Here is a 14938-nt window from a genome sequence, read left to right as displayed (position 1 = left end):
AGGTAGCTAGGGTAATGACAAAAAGAACGTGAGCATTGGTAGCAACAAAGAATCCTGACAGAGACCAAAATAAACTTCTGAGTGCTTCATAAAGTTACCTGAATCTCCTGAAACACCTCTGAAACAAAGCGCTGCAGGAGCGTCCTGTCAGTGTGTACTGCGCCTGTCAGTGTGAGCTCTTACCAGGATCACAGGACGCTGCACAGGAAAATGCTCCATGCAGTAGAAGTCTGGCAAAGCATCCTGGTCCAGCTGAGCCGGGCTCACAGCCGTCCTCAGGCCCTTGTCTGAGCCGCAAACCTTACACACGGCTGTGTTGCCCATGGTTCAACTTATATAAGTCTGTTTCATCAGAATGTAAAGGACTCTAAGTGAGTTAATCACTTTGATAATCCCCGTCCCCCCTCCCCCTAAAAGCTTACAGGCTACCATCCAGCAGGGACCTGTCCTGTCCTGGTTGCACCACTCGACTGGACGCCTGTAAGTACAGGCAGCAGAGAGCTACTGTTTCCTCATTAAAGGATCCAACTCAATGAGCATTGACTAACAACCCCTCGTATTCCACCCCCTCCAACCCGGCTATTTTTACACCCACCAGCCCAGCTATGCATGACGAGGGAGGAGAGGTGGTGAGTGGGTGGCATGCTAAACAAGGCAGACCACCGCAGACACGGCAAGCATTATGAGGCAAACACGGGCCTAATTTCTGTTCATATATACATTTGTTTTCCACTAAAAGTGATAAAAACCTCTGCAGCTTCCACTTGACTGTGTTTGGGAACAGCCTAAAACAACAACAACATGTTAGCGTGGCGTCATGAGAGCGTCCGAGCGTCGGTGTGCTCCACGAGAGCTACAGGTGTTCACATTAACTGCTCCTGTGTCACACCTGCTGTCATACAGACTGTTCTCTGGACATTGTGAGGCATCAAAGAAGCTCTGCCCACTATCCTCTATCACTACATAACAGTGCACACTCAAGGCCACAGATAGATTGTGTTGCAGCCTGATGTGACCTCCTCCTACATACCATCATCCATAGTGGACATTTTCCGGTGCATGCTGGGTGGACATGTGCTAAAGTGCTGTCCTTGATCAAACAGTGTTGAGGGCAGCACACTGACCGTTTGTCACTACTTACATCATCGGCCCAGTCAGATTAAAGCCACACAAACAGAAGCTAAAGCTCACACGAGGGATGTTTACACTCGTCCCTCGCTCTCGGTGACTTTTCTGCGGCACCGTGGTCTCCAACCTTTACTTCAATCACTGTTTAATGGAAGCAGACATGTTGTCCTAATGCAGGTCTATGTCAGCCCGTAGCCCAGAGCAGCGACGTATTGATCCTGATGGACTGAATGCAAATTAAAAGCCACACAGACCTTTTCATGGCAGCACAATTAATGGCGTGCTGTCTAACCGAAGCTTCAGACGTGGCCGTGTTGTGTCCTCGTGTGGGACATCAGGGAGGTAAATGTCCTCATTCTCTTTGCACTCCTCTAGGCCACGACTCACACAATAACCTCACTGTTAAACAGATCAGCTAAACCATTCACTGAATATGTTAGCGTAGGGAGAAAGACCTCTCATTGTGGAGGGCCAGTGCAAGCCCATGAGAAGCAGCTCTGGGGTTTTCTATGAATGAACGATTAGAAACTGACTAGAAAGAAATCATTTAAATGAAGGGTGAGGAACATGGTCAGTGAAGTGGATCCTTCAAAAAGTGAAAACCAGTCCAATCTGAGCAATTTGGAGCATATCCAGGAAATCCAGTTCTATAAGGGACAAACATATGAGTGCAGTCTGGTGTCTGAGGTAGTGGTGGAGGCTGTTAGTCTCCCCAGAAGATCGAAAGCAAGAAGAATGATGCTTCCTATGTGAAAACACCAGGCCATTTTAACTGCAGCTGGGTCATGTGTAGTACCTGTATGAACAAACAGACAGTAGAAAAAACCAAACTATACTGCAGAGTACAATGTTTGAACAATGAGGTCCAAGAACTTTGTAATACCTCTAAAAACTAGTATTATGTGTTCCTCCTGTAGCTGTTGCATCAGGAAATAAATGTACAATCTTTCATTACAAACGTCTTTTTTCACCTTTGATTTGTCAGCTGGAGCAGAGACGGGCAGGCGAAGAGGCTGAGATGTGCTAGAACAAACTAAATACACACAATACTCAAGTACATATTATTACATTGTTGTAACGGTCATGGTGTCATTCAGGTATAAAAGAGAACACTCATGGCCTTAATTTTGATTTCCTTTTGCTTCAGTTTGCTTCAAACACCTCCCCGATACCTGACAGGTGAGGGGGAGGGGCTAATTCTCCTTCCTGCTGCTTCACACTCGTCACCAAGTATTTCGATGAGCGGCCTTTGAAGAGTTAAGTTCATAAAAAACTGACGAAGCTATATATTATTAGCTACACCTGGGCAATGGAATAGCTGTGATATTTATCAGCACAAGGCCTTTAATTCCCGGAGTAACAAAGAGTAAGTCAGAAACCATCTGTGGACCCGAGCTCACTCGTGGAAGTGGAAAATGAATCCTGACTTTATTGAAACATCTGCAGTTAGATCCAAAACACTTCTCAGTTTCACTTCTCCTCCTTGTAATTTACTTAATGATGGTATTTTTTTTACTGTCATTTGCCAAAACGCTCATTCATTCATTTAGGAGGACAAAAAATGGCTACATGGGTACATATGTTACAAAGAAACAAAGCCAGAGTTAGAACTACCTGTTCAAGCACACTTAAACAGGCCACGCAGGAAAGTCAGTACTTTTCTTTATCTCTAAGGTCTGCAGAATCCCCCACCCCCAGTCTCACACACACTCATACCCCATTAGAGGGCTGGTAATCCAATGGGCAGGGCAGGCACAAACATTTTTAATCTGCCGTCCGCCATATGGCTCACTATCTGTGGGAGGGAGGGGGACGGGGAGTAAAGCCACTTGTACTACTTTATGTTACTGCAGTGGGGAAAGATGTAATCTACATGCTTCTGTGTGTACGTGAACCACAGGAGGTAGCTGACGGAGCACTTGGTCTGCACAAAGTGTAGCCATTAAAAATCCTCACACACCCCTCTTTAATCCACCCATACATCCAACCATCCATACATCCATCCATCCATCCAACCATACATACATCCATACATCCATTCAACCATTCAACCATCCATCCATCCATCCAACCATCCATCCATCCATCCATCCATCCCTCCAACCATCCATTCATCCATCCATCCATACATCCAACCATCCATACATCCATCCATCCCTCCAACCATCCATTCATCCATACATCCAACCATCCATACATACATACATCCATTCAACCATCCATCAATACATCCATCCAACCATTCAACCATCCATCCATCCATCCATCCATCCAACCATCCATTCATCCATACATCCATACATCCATTCAACCATCCATCCATCCATCCATCCAACCATCCATTCATCCATACATCCATACATCCATTCAACCATCCATCCATCCATCCATCCAACCATCCATTCATCCATACATCCATACATCCATTCAACCATCCATCCATCCATCCAACCATCCATCCATACATCCATCCAACCATCCATCCATCCATCCATCCATCCATTCATCCATCCATACATCCATACATCCAACCATCCATCCATACATCCATACATCCAACCAACCATCCATTCAACCATACATCCAACCAACCATCCATTCAACCATCCATTCAACCATCCATCCATCCATCCATCCAACCATCCATCCATACATCCATCCAACCATCCATCCATTCATCCAACCATCCATCCATCCAACCATCCATCCATCCATCCAACCATCCATCCATACATCCATCCAACCATCCATCCAACCATCCATCCATTCATCCAACCATCCATCCATCCATCCAACCATCCATCCATCCATCCATCCATCCATCCATCCATCCATCCATCCATTCAACCATCCATCCATACATCAATACATCCAACCATCCATTCATCCATTCATCCATCCATATCCAGTTCAAGGTCACAGTGGGACTGGAGCCTGTCTCAGTTGTCTTAGGGTGAGAGGCAGGCTACACCCTGGGCAGGTGGCTGGACTGTCACAGAGAACAACTGTTCACACTCATATTCACAACCACAACGTCCGGGCAAGAGGTGGACTCACAACCAGAGCTGCCTCTATGATAACAGTGGAAACCACGAAACTGGTCTCAGGTAGAACCAGAATCAGGTATCATCAGTGTGTTGACAAATGAAAACAAACACAAGAGACCCAGCAGCTTAATGTTAGCTCATAAATGAACTGCCGTGCAACAGCACATACAGTCTAACAGACGAACGTGATGCAGTATAGGGTGCAGTCAGGTACTGAAGCACAGATCTGGGATTAAATATTGAACATATTCAGCTTGTATCCATCAGTGATAAACAGATCTCAGTTAGAGGTGTGGACGACACTGTGTGTCCATAAAAAACAAGCTACACTATCACACAACTGCTTTCAAAATTAACTATGAACTATAGACACAGGAGGGTTGTGTTGCTATGGAAACAAAGATGTAGATAAGGTTTATGCTTAGATTTTGCTTCAAAATGAGAAACCTGCAGAAAGTCTTCTGCAGTGTCAGACCTTAGTAACACTGACAGATATGGATGTCTCCTTCACCAAAGACGAGTCTGACAGGCTGGACAGACATCTGAATTAAACACAGGTGTCACAGCCGATGGTTTACATACTAATGCCCATCATCTATCAAAATAATGCTGATGGAAAATGTGTTTACCTCCAGATGGTTTGAAGTGTATGACAAATGTGAGATTTATTTCAGTTTCAGCCACTGCTGATTCAAATGTAAAGTGAGTTCCTGATTAAACTATGAGTGAGAGGACACCATTGAATGACTTTTGACAGTGTGGATGATACTGGTTTCCTTGGCAACTGCAAGTACAAAGCAAAGCGAGGACCAAATTTCCTCCAGCGTAAGCAGCCTTTTAGAGTTAATAAGAAAGTCAGTATAAACTGACACGCAGTGACAACATGAACAAAACAAACAAGTGTTGTTTTATGATACGCTGGAAGAAAACACCAGTGACCCTGAACCTAAAGTAGATCGAGGCCTTGATCCTGGAGGTGCTGCTGTCACTGTCTGGTCACAACGAGGTGGTTTTATGGGCCAGATGTTGTAGTATTAAGCATTGGGCATATTCCTGCAACATCTGTAAAGCCCGTCTGTCCAATCAGGAGTCAGTGTTGGGGAATTCCCGCTGGGTAACAAGAGGACTCAAAAAAGCAGCTCAGACTGTTAATGTTACTGGGAGAGCTGTGCCCACCCTGTACATGCCATATGTCACATTTAGCCAGTAAGAAGTATACACGCTCTTGTGTTATTACTATTTTCATATTTTTGTCTTTTATCTTACTTTCTGCTACAACCTTTTAATATTACCTTTGCACAAGAGCGTCTCCGAATATTTCAAATATAAATATTTCAAAGATGTGTAAAAAATCGACAACTACAGCACCTCAAACTAAACATATGTCGTCACAGCCGTCACATACGGTTGCAAACACACAGGATTCAAAAGTCTCGCCTGGTTCCTGTGGATCACCTCTGGTGCTCCCAGCCTGTTAAACATCCCCTCCATGTGTTTACAATGGTCTTGGTGTCTCCTGGTCTGCCAGGCTGTACATCTCTGGGTGCGACGCTGTATAGCTGTGAGGACAAAGTGGTTTCTCCTCTCTGTGCGACCTGAACCTCAACCCACCCAGTATCTGAGTGGTGCCTCTGCTCTGTTGCATCCACAGCAACCAGCCCCTGATTGGATGGTTGCTTTTCCAAATCTGCCACAGCGTGTGTCAGGCTGCGATCCGTCTCCTTCCTGACTCTCCTTCCTCTCAGCAGCTCAGCTGAACATGATCCAAATGCACGCTGCAGTGTAAGAGTACCTCTGCTTTAAGTAAGTGGCAGTTCTGACACAATAACATTAGAGTTCACTTGTAGTCCAGTCCAGTACAATCTATGTTCTCAATGCAAACACATTATGTATGATGATAAAGTGCTGCACAATCAGAAAGCAGAGACACACACACTCACTCACACACACACCAGAACAATATCTATCCGCTTGCATTTGTCAGTGCTGCTGCCTGGCCTGGATCCAGACGGGGAGAGGATTACCTCACTGGGTTTTGACCCTAGCTCTGTTTAATTAAATATGTGTGAGTACAATTTCATTTCAGCCAGGCATCTCAAAAAAAGCAAAACAGAGAGGAAAATGTTATCGGAGGGACGGTGAGCTTGCCTAAAATAACAGGCCAAACGCCCACAGCGCTGTTTAAGAGATGAGAAGGAAATGTGTTTGGTGAAGGTAGAGAATCTGATGGAGATGCAAAGAAAACACCCAGCCTCCAGCTAGTAACACTAATATAACACCTATTGGCACCCCATTGCTTTGTCTGGGGTCCACGTCCTCTAGTCTTTACTTCTTAGTCCTGACAGTGAATTCAAATTATCGCTCAGCTCAGCCGTGACAGAAAAACTCCCACTGTACTGCAGAAAAAGGTGCTAATGTTGAACACAGAGTCATATTCAGCTAGCATCTAAAACAAACAGACCTAATGGAGAATGAAAACTTTCAAGCAAAATTTATTGAGCTCACTCTTCAAAATCAGCAAAAATGCAGACCTGGAGATATATTTGAAAATATTAATATAAGCCAGACATGATAAGGCATATGATGGTGACAGTAAAGTTCATGTTATTGCAGTTTGTGTCTCCGTTGGTTAGCTCACTCAGTTTGCCAGCTGTCTGGTAGATTTATCCGATGATTAACATTAATACAATAAATCTTATGAGTACAAATGGGGACCAGTTTGCACTAAGATAAGTGGTTCAGCAGTAAAGAAAACATGGTTATTTCTTACGTCTGTAAAGTACTCTGAGTTCTACAAATCAGCTTTCTCATCATCTGGTTTGACAGAGCATCAGAGCGCTGACTTCCCCGATGTTAAACAGAGACTCTCAAAATACAATGAAACAGCACAAACTTCATGGTAAATATGCAAACAACCATCCCTTGATCACTGCCACACTTCACATCTATAATGATTGTATTTCATACAAACACATTTGTGCTTCTAACCCACTTCCTCCATATACTGTAATGTGTAAAAAGGACACAGCACTGGTACGTGATAATATGTGTTTGGATAGCAGAAAGAGTGGTCTGTGGTGGTCTGTGGTCTGTGGTGGTCTGTGGTCTGTGGTGGTCTGTTGTGGTCGGTGGTCTGTGGTGGTCTGTGATAGTGGGTACGTGGTTGTCTGTGGTGGTGTGTGGTCTGTGGTAGTCTGTGGTGGTGGGTACGTGGTGGTCTGTGGTCTGTGGTGGTATGTGTTCTGTGGTGGTGGGTACGTGGTGGTCTGTGGTAGTCTGTGGTGGTCTGTGGTCTGTTGTGGTCTGTGGTCTGTGGTGGTGGGTACGTGGTTGTCTGTGGTGGTGTGTGGTCTGTGGTAGTCTGTGGTGGTGGGTACGTGGTGGTCTGTGGTCTGTGGTGGTATGTGTTCTGTGGTGGTGGGTACGTGGTGGTCTGTGGTAGTCTGTGGTCTGTGGTCTGTGGTGGTCTGTGGTCTGTTGTGGTCTGTGGTGGTGGGTACGTGGTGGTGGGTACGTGGTGGTCTGTGGTCTGTGGTGGTGGGTACGTGGTGGGTACGTGGTGGGTACGTGGTGGTCTGTGGTGGACTGTAGTGGTCTGTGGTCTGTGGTGGTCTGTGGTGGACTGTAGTGGTCTGTGGTGGTCTGTGGTGGCCTGTGGTTGTCTGTGGTCTGTGGTGGTCTGTTGTCTGTGGTTGTGTGTGGTCTGTGGTGGACTGTAGTGGTCTGTGGTCTGTGGTGGTCTGTGGTCTGTGGTGGACTGTAGTGGTCTGTGGTGGTCTGTGGTGGCCTGTGGTTGTCTGTGGTCTGTGGTGGTCTGTGGTGGTCTGTTGTCTGTGGTTGTGTGTGGTCTGTGGTGGTCTGTGGTGGTCTGTGGTGGTCTGTGGTGGTGGGTACAGCCAAATATGCTTTTGATGCAAACATCACTGAGCAGATTCTGAGAAGTGCGACTGCATCATTAAGGACTTCCTGTTGACTCCTGTGAGACGATATGGTGGCAGGCAGTTTCTGTCTCAGGGCTAAGCTTCTTTGGGGGATCTTTCCTCCTTGCATAACTAAAGCAAACTAACATCTGCTGTACTCTGGCAAGCTTCCGACTTTGGACCACATCACTGTGACAACACAGCCTGATGTCAGGTTGACCCTTTCATGATTATTTGCCCAGGTCAGGACAATCAGGTTTACTCATGAGTACAAACTGCGTTTAATGTATCCTGTGTCTGTTTCTACTGTGTTACTAACCACTGTGTATCACTGCACATCCAGACGAGACCCTGCCACGGATTCCTACAGTGGATTCTCCTGGTTACCATGGTGACAGGATTGGCATATTTCATGAGCACCCCATAATACCACAGCAACCAGATTATAATGCTCTAATCTAGGATATTAGTAGTCCCAGTTCAGCATCAAACAGCAGTGCTTACTCAACATCCATGTACACTGGGTCTGTACTGGAGCGTCTTTACTGGAGCGAGTGGTAATAAAGCTGCATTTGCTTGTTCTGTTTACCAAAGCACCAAAGCACCAAACACCTTACTATATCGATTACAGACACTAGACTGGGACAACCAATCAAATGTAACCTTTACTATAAAGAGATCAGCTGGGAAAAGAATAATATCAAACCAACTGATTATTAAAAGACTGGCTGTGAAGATGATTACAGTAAAATATCAGAAATGCAGCAGCATACAGTCAGCATGAACACAGAGTGATGCATATAGATGTAGAGCCGGCTGGAGGGGGGGCAGATTAACATCACACAGCTCTCCCTAAACCCCATCAGTTGGGTAGCTGTGGATTGAGATTAAGCATAGGAATAGGAGAGTGGCTTCAAACAATGGAACTCTCTGATGGAGGTGAGAGAGTCGGAGGAACATCCAAACCAGTGATATGAAATATGAAAAGCAATGAAGTCTCTCTAACGTTGTTTTGTTTGGGATGTCATCTGGGCTGTAATCAGGAACATTATGTGTTTTATCATTATGTGTTTAACTGCATAATCATCGGTTAATTTGGTCATGCTTCACATTCAGTTTACAGACTCATGAAAGACATTTGAAGCATCTATTCAAAGCCTGCCAGCACGCTGCTGAGTGCCAAATCAATTTCTAAGAGAGCCATCGAGTATCAGCCAATATTAGCTTTTTGACAATCTTCTGGTATTAGAATTTATAATGCCCGATAAATTCAAATTTAAAAGTAAAGAAGAGAAAAGAGAAGCACCTGTCAGCCATGTTTTGGGTGTTAATGTTGGTGAAACGTGGTTGGAACAAGACAGAGCCGAGTAGACACCTACACATAACAAATGTTGGGAAAGTCTATTTATACTCCCGGCTTAAAGGAAAAAACACTGATTTTTAAATCACCAACCATCAAAATGAGTACTCCTAAAAACCCTCTATTAGTCAGGATCTGATCTCTAAGAATGATTTGATTTGTTGATCAACACAAATAGTTCTTCTGTCCGTTTGACTCCATGACATCCTTGCACCACTGTGTACTATTGTAGGCTCTCCGTTATTGTAGGGTCTCCGTTATTGTAGGGTCTCCATTATTGCAGGGTCTCCGTTATTGTAGGGTCTCCATTATGGTAGGGTCTCCATTATGGTCGGGTCTCCGTTATTGTAGGGTCTCCGTTATTGCAGGGTCTCCATTATTGTAGGGTCTCCGTTATTGTAGGGTCTCCATTATGGTAGGGTCTCCGTTATTTTAGGGTCTCCATTATTGCAGGGTCTCCGTTATTGTAGGGTCTCCGTTATTGTAGGGTCTCCATTATGGTAGGGTCTCCGTTATTGTAGGGTCTCCGTTATTGTAGGGTCTCCATTATTGTAGGGTCTCCATTATGGTAGGGTCTCCATTATGGTAGGGTCTCCGTTATTGTAGGGTCTCCGTTATTGTAGGGTCTCCATTATGGTAGGGTCTTCATTATTGTAGGGTCTCCGTTATTGTACGGTCTCCATTATGGTAGGGTCTCCGTTATTGTAGGGTCTCTGTTATTGTAGGGTCTCCGTTATTATAGGGTCTCCGTTATTGCAGGGTCTCCGTTATTGTAGGGTCTCCATTATTGTAGGGTCTCCGTTATTGTAGGGTCTCCGTTATTGTATGGTCTTCGTTATTGCAGGGTCTCCGTTATTGTAGGGTCTCCGTTATTGTAGGGTCTCCGTTATTGTAGGGTCTCCATTATTGTAGGGTCTCTGTTATTGTAGGGTCTCCGTTATTATAGGATCTCCGTTATTGCAGGGTCTCCGTTATTGTAGGGTCTCCATTATTGTAGGGTCTCCGTTATTGTAGGGTCTCCGTTATTGTAGGGTCTTTGCCTTACAATATAAACTGTTGTTGTGATTTGGCACTATATAAATAACACTGAACTGAACGGTCTTCGACTGACGCTGCTGTATGACCCAAAGCTTATCTGTCCATTTGACCCATATGTGTTAACAGTAAATGTCTATGGGTTAGGTGGAGTCAAGGGTGCTTGAAAAAGCATCAGTCATTTATCAAACTTAGTTGGAGATTATATTTATTTCAAGTGTTTTAAGACATATATACATGTGTATTTGAGCGCGGGCTATTAGGAATTGTTAAACCAATGAAAAACAAGCCCTGCCAATGAACATTTCACATGAATGCTCCTGACAGTTAGTGCTGCCCACATACTATGGAAAAACCTAGAAAAGTGTGCTGAGACAGAGCATCTACTTGGACAATCACAGGTGTTCTTATGAGTCAGACATCTATAAAGTCCAAGTTATACATGCAGTACAAAGCTCAAGCTCACCGGCCAGTGTTTGTCCCTGATAATAAATCCTCTCTGTGTATCACTCTTATATTTCTGTCTGATTTATCAACCATATTTCAAACCTCATGACATGAAAGCTCTAAATGATATTCCAGCTGAATTGCTTTTACTTAACAACTAATACCTTGAAAACACTAAGACTAAAACCAAATGACCATAAAAATAACCATGACGAAAAGGGTGAATGGATTACTGCTGCAAACAGGGCCCTACTGGGGATTACACCAGCAATATCAATGTTTTAGAGACAGCGGCAGAAAGACCGAGGGGGAAGATTTAGAGGGGACTTATGTCATTGTTCAAATTCATTTCAGTTAGTCTCTGGCAGGAGATTCTTAATAACTCGGCTGGACAAGTCGATCAAGTCATGAAGTTATAAATGTGAGAGCCAAACAAGTTTGTTGATGAGGTTTCAATCACAGAGCTGCACTGTAGTCAGCACTCTGTTGGTCGATTAGCTAAGCTGCACAGTTTTGGATGAAAGATGGCTGCACGATGTACTCACTGCTTCTAGTCTGAATGACTAGAACAAGGTTCAAAACTCAGTGAGGTATAATGGTGTTGACCTCTCACTGAAATAAATATTCATTAGAAGGCTTTGCAGACGTCTAACGATGCTGAAGTTCAAGATTCAACAAAATTCAACAAAAACCTAGGCTGGCTACAAACGAGGACGTTTAGGTCTGTAAAGAATAATGTCTCATTTAAAGGTCATCAAGTGTTGGCCAAAGTGCTGAACAGAGGGACAATATAATCAAATAAAAGAATTAAATGATGAAAAACATTATAAAAACATTGTAAGACATCCATATATATCCTTTACTGCTAAATGTTTGCTGGATAATTGAAATCCACTCAACACACAAATACACATGCATGTCACAGCTGGTGTGTTTGTGGTGCAAACCTAAGCGCAGACACAGAAGAGACAAAACTTAGGTGAAGCGAACAGGGGTGAAAAGTAAAACTAACACCTAAACTGGGAAAAACTGACAAACAAGACATGGACATGATTCTGAGCAAACTATGAACATGAACTGAACACAATCATGAGATGTCTGAAATCTGACGTGACACAGAGGAAGAAAGAGGACTTAAATACACAGAAGAGAATGAGCGAAGTGAAAACACCGGGGAAACACAGCTGACACAAATTAACATGATGCTAGGAAGTGAAACTAAACACACCGAACAGGGAAACACAAGACCTTACAAAATAAAGCAGGAAACAGCCTCGCTGTGCGGCTGCCAAGTTCACCTTGACCCGCGGGACAGTCTTTACTATTGACAGAAAGATGTCTGAAGTGTGTGTAAGTCTCAGTCGTTGTGTCCTTGGGCAAGACACTTCACCCACCGCCTACTGGTGATGGCCAGTGGGGCCGATGGCGCGATATGGCAGCTTCTGTCAGTCTGTCCCAGGGCAGCTGTGGCTACAACTGTAGCTGCCTCCACCAGTGTGTGAATGGGTGGATGACTGGATGTGTAAAGCGCTTTGGGGTCCTAGGCGGGACTAGTAAAAAGCACTATACAAATACAGGCCATTTACCATTTACCATAAGCAGCATGCTGTGGATATAAAGTCGCTTTCACTGCACTTTGCACATAGCTTTGTTATGTAACTAGGATGCTAGCACAAATGGTAAATGCAAACCACTGTTAACTGTTAAAGTGCACTTTTACAGCAGCATGCACGTGGCTGTGATGTAAATGTCCTTCGGCGTCTGCTGAACAATCCAGCAAACTGAATCTACTAATCAGTTTTAGGTGTGTGTCCGTGTGTGTGCTGGGCCTGTCAGTAATCCCATGTGATAATCTCCCTTGAACTTGGGTCAATAATGACAGCAGTGCAGGGTGGAGGGGATAGAAACACTAAACCAGCGCAGGTCACAACGCGGCTCTAGCTTTGGAAGTTGTTATTTTGATGCCAAGTGATAACCTGCTGCAGAAGCATTAGCCGTCACTCGGAGGAACATGGGTGCAGCGCCTTTTCTTTGGTAAGTCATTGACATTGTAGCCACATAACTATGCAAACGTCCCTTATATTTACTATATGAATCAACCTAAAGTCAACATGTGCAGTCAAACTGACCTGTGTCCCATCCATCCATTTCCTTAGCTGTGTACACAGGCCAGGGTTGCTGGTGGGCTGACACTGGGTATGAGGCAGGGTGGACCCAGTAGCATTCTGCTGTGAGTGCTAGCCACTGCACTCCAGCAGAAACAATCGGTTCTTGTTAAATGTAATAAAGATGATCACCAACCAGATAATCAAATACAACAATTATTTACTTTGTTTTTTACCTGTACGACCGTGTGAGAGGGGCAACTAAACCGTTGCTTTCTGGGCTCAGGCATCTACTTAGTGCAGTGTGTTAATGTATCAGCAGATGTCAGGAACTTTGAGATTTATTAGAAATGACGCAGCAGCAGTAACAAAACCCACATGCTTATTTTGTGTCCGTTCAGTGTTCTTATTCAATTCAATTCAATTCAATTTTATTTATATAGCGCCAAATCACAACAAATGTCGCCTCAAGGCGCTTCATAGATACAGAGAAAAGCCCAACAATCATATGACCCCCTATGAGCAAGCACTTTGGCGACAGTGGGAAGGAAAAACTCCCTTTTAACAGGAAGAAACCTCCGGCAGAACCAGGCTCAGGGAGGGGCGGCCATCTGCTGCGACCGGTCTTATGTCCACTGCTTCCATATTACACAACAGTAGCATCGAGCGATCCAAACTGACACCTATCTCTTAGAAAGAGAGAGCAGATTTCTCCTGTTTTGGCTTCCTGTTAAATCCAGAATTCAAAATCCTGCTCCTCACATACAAGGTCTTAAATAATCAGGCCCCATCTTATCTTAATGACCTTGTAGTACCATATCACCCTATTAGAATACTTCGCTCTCGCTCTGCAGGCCTACTTGTTGTTCCTAGAGTATTTAAAAGTAGAATGGGAGGCAGAGCCTTCAGTTTTCAGGCCCCTCTTCTGTGGAACCAGCTTCCAGTTTGGATTCAGGAGACAGACACTATCTCTACTTTCAAGATTAGGCTTCAAACTTTCCTTTTTGCTAAAGCATATAGTTAGGGCTGGACCAGGTGACCCTGAATCCTCCCTTAGTTATGCTGCAATAGATGTAGGCTGCCGGGGGATTCCCATGATGCATTGAGTTTTTCCTTTCCAGTCACCTTTCTCACTCACTATGTGTTAACAGACCTCTCTGTATTGAATCATATCTGTTATTAACCTCTGTCTCTCTTCCACAGCATGTCTTTATCCTGTCTTCCTTCTCTCTCCCCAACCAATCACAGCAGATGGCCCCGCCCCTCCCTGAGCCTGGTTCTGCTGGAGGTTTCTTCCTGTTAAAAGGGAGTTTTTCCTTCCCACTGTCGCCAAAGTGCTTGCTCATAGGGGGTCATATGATTGTTGGGCTTTTCTCTGTATCTATGAAGTGCCTTGAGGCGACTTTTGTTGTGATTTGGCGCTATATAAATAAAATTGAATTGAATTGAATTGAATTAATCAATATTCAGTAAAGACATGTTTACAGCGGTTCACCTTTAAAGAAGCTCCCCAGTCAGTCTTTTCATGTCATCCTGCTCTTCTACTGTAAACTTTAAGCCTTTCAAGCTAAAACACATCAGTGGTCCATTGTGTTTCAAACATTAAATATCACAGGTTACCATTACGAAGGATTTCACTGTTATTTGCTTGCACTAGTGCAGACAGCGGTCCACTGTGCGCTTGCATGTCGTGTCCTGCTTTGTTAAAAGGTACACCTATTGGAATAACACCAACGTAGGAGCATTTGTCTCTGCCTGAGAGACTGCAGACAGCATCCCTGAGCAAACACACTGCACAGGGATGCAGCCGACACTGCGTAGGTGCATCTACACACAGCAGGGCTATTTATGTGTGTGTGTAACACACAAGGAGGGGAGGCATCAGTGCTGACTGCG

General features: G+C 44.3%; 3 protein-coding genes across 18 annotated transcripts in view; 1 reads left to right on the top strand and 2 right to left on the bottom strand.

The window, feature by feature from the left end:
- Positions 1 to 14938, bottom strand: part of LOC146490499 (ankyrin-2-like) — a 147978-nt gene that overhangs the window by 67230 nt on the left and 65810 nt on the right. For 10 of the 16 annotated variants that reach the window (XM_085153119.1, XM_085153123.1, XM_085153128.1 and 7 more), the window contains exon 1: positions 184 to 3079. The exons of 4 other annotated variants lie outside the window; for them this stretch is intronic. In XM_085153119.1, the coding sequence (XP_085009245.1) occupies positions 184 to 324 (141 nt within the window). In that variant the 5' untranslated portion in view covers positions 325 to 3079. Of the gene's footprint in view, positions 1 to 183; positions 3080 to 14938 lie in introns of those variants that run through there. 2 more of the 16 variants (XM_085153133.1, XM_085153134.1) reach the window with 1 other exon arrangement.
- LOC146490501 (uncharacterized) lies at positions 1696 to 4276 on the top strand. The gene is made up of 2 exons (XM_085153111.1): positions 1696 to 1830; positions 3068 to 4276. Exons 1-2 carry the CDS (start codon positions 1696 to 1698, stop codon positions 4274 to 4276), a joined length of 1344 nt encoding a protein of 447 aa, XP_085009237.1.
- On the bottom strand, positions 5175 to 8095 carry LOC146490500 (uncharacterized; the record flags this gene model as incomplete). The annotated part of the gene is made up of 1 exon (XM_085152975.1): positions 5175 to 8095. A coding segment is annotated over one exon (975 nt), but the record flags the coding sequence as incomplete, so codon positions are not given.

Source organism: Neolamprologus multifasciatus, unplaced genomic scaffold, assembly GCF_963576455.1.
Source record: "Neolamprologus multifasciatus unplaced genomic scaffold, fNeoMul1.2 chr03_unloc_1, whole genome shotgun sequence".
In the NCBI taxonomy this organism is placed as follows: domain Eukaryota; kingdom Metazoa; phylum Chordata; class Actinopteri; order Cichliformes; family Cichlidae; genus Neolamprologus; species Neolamprologus multifasciatus.
This window is presented reverse-complemented; position numbering and strand designations above follow the sequence as displayed.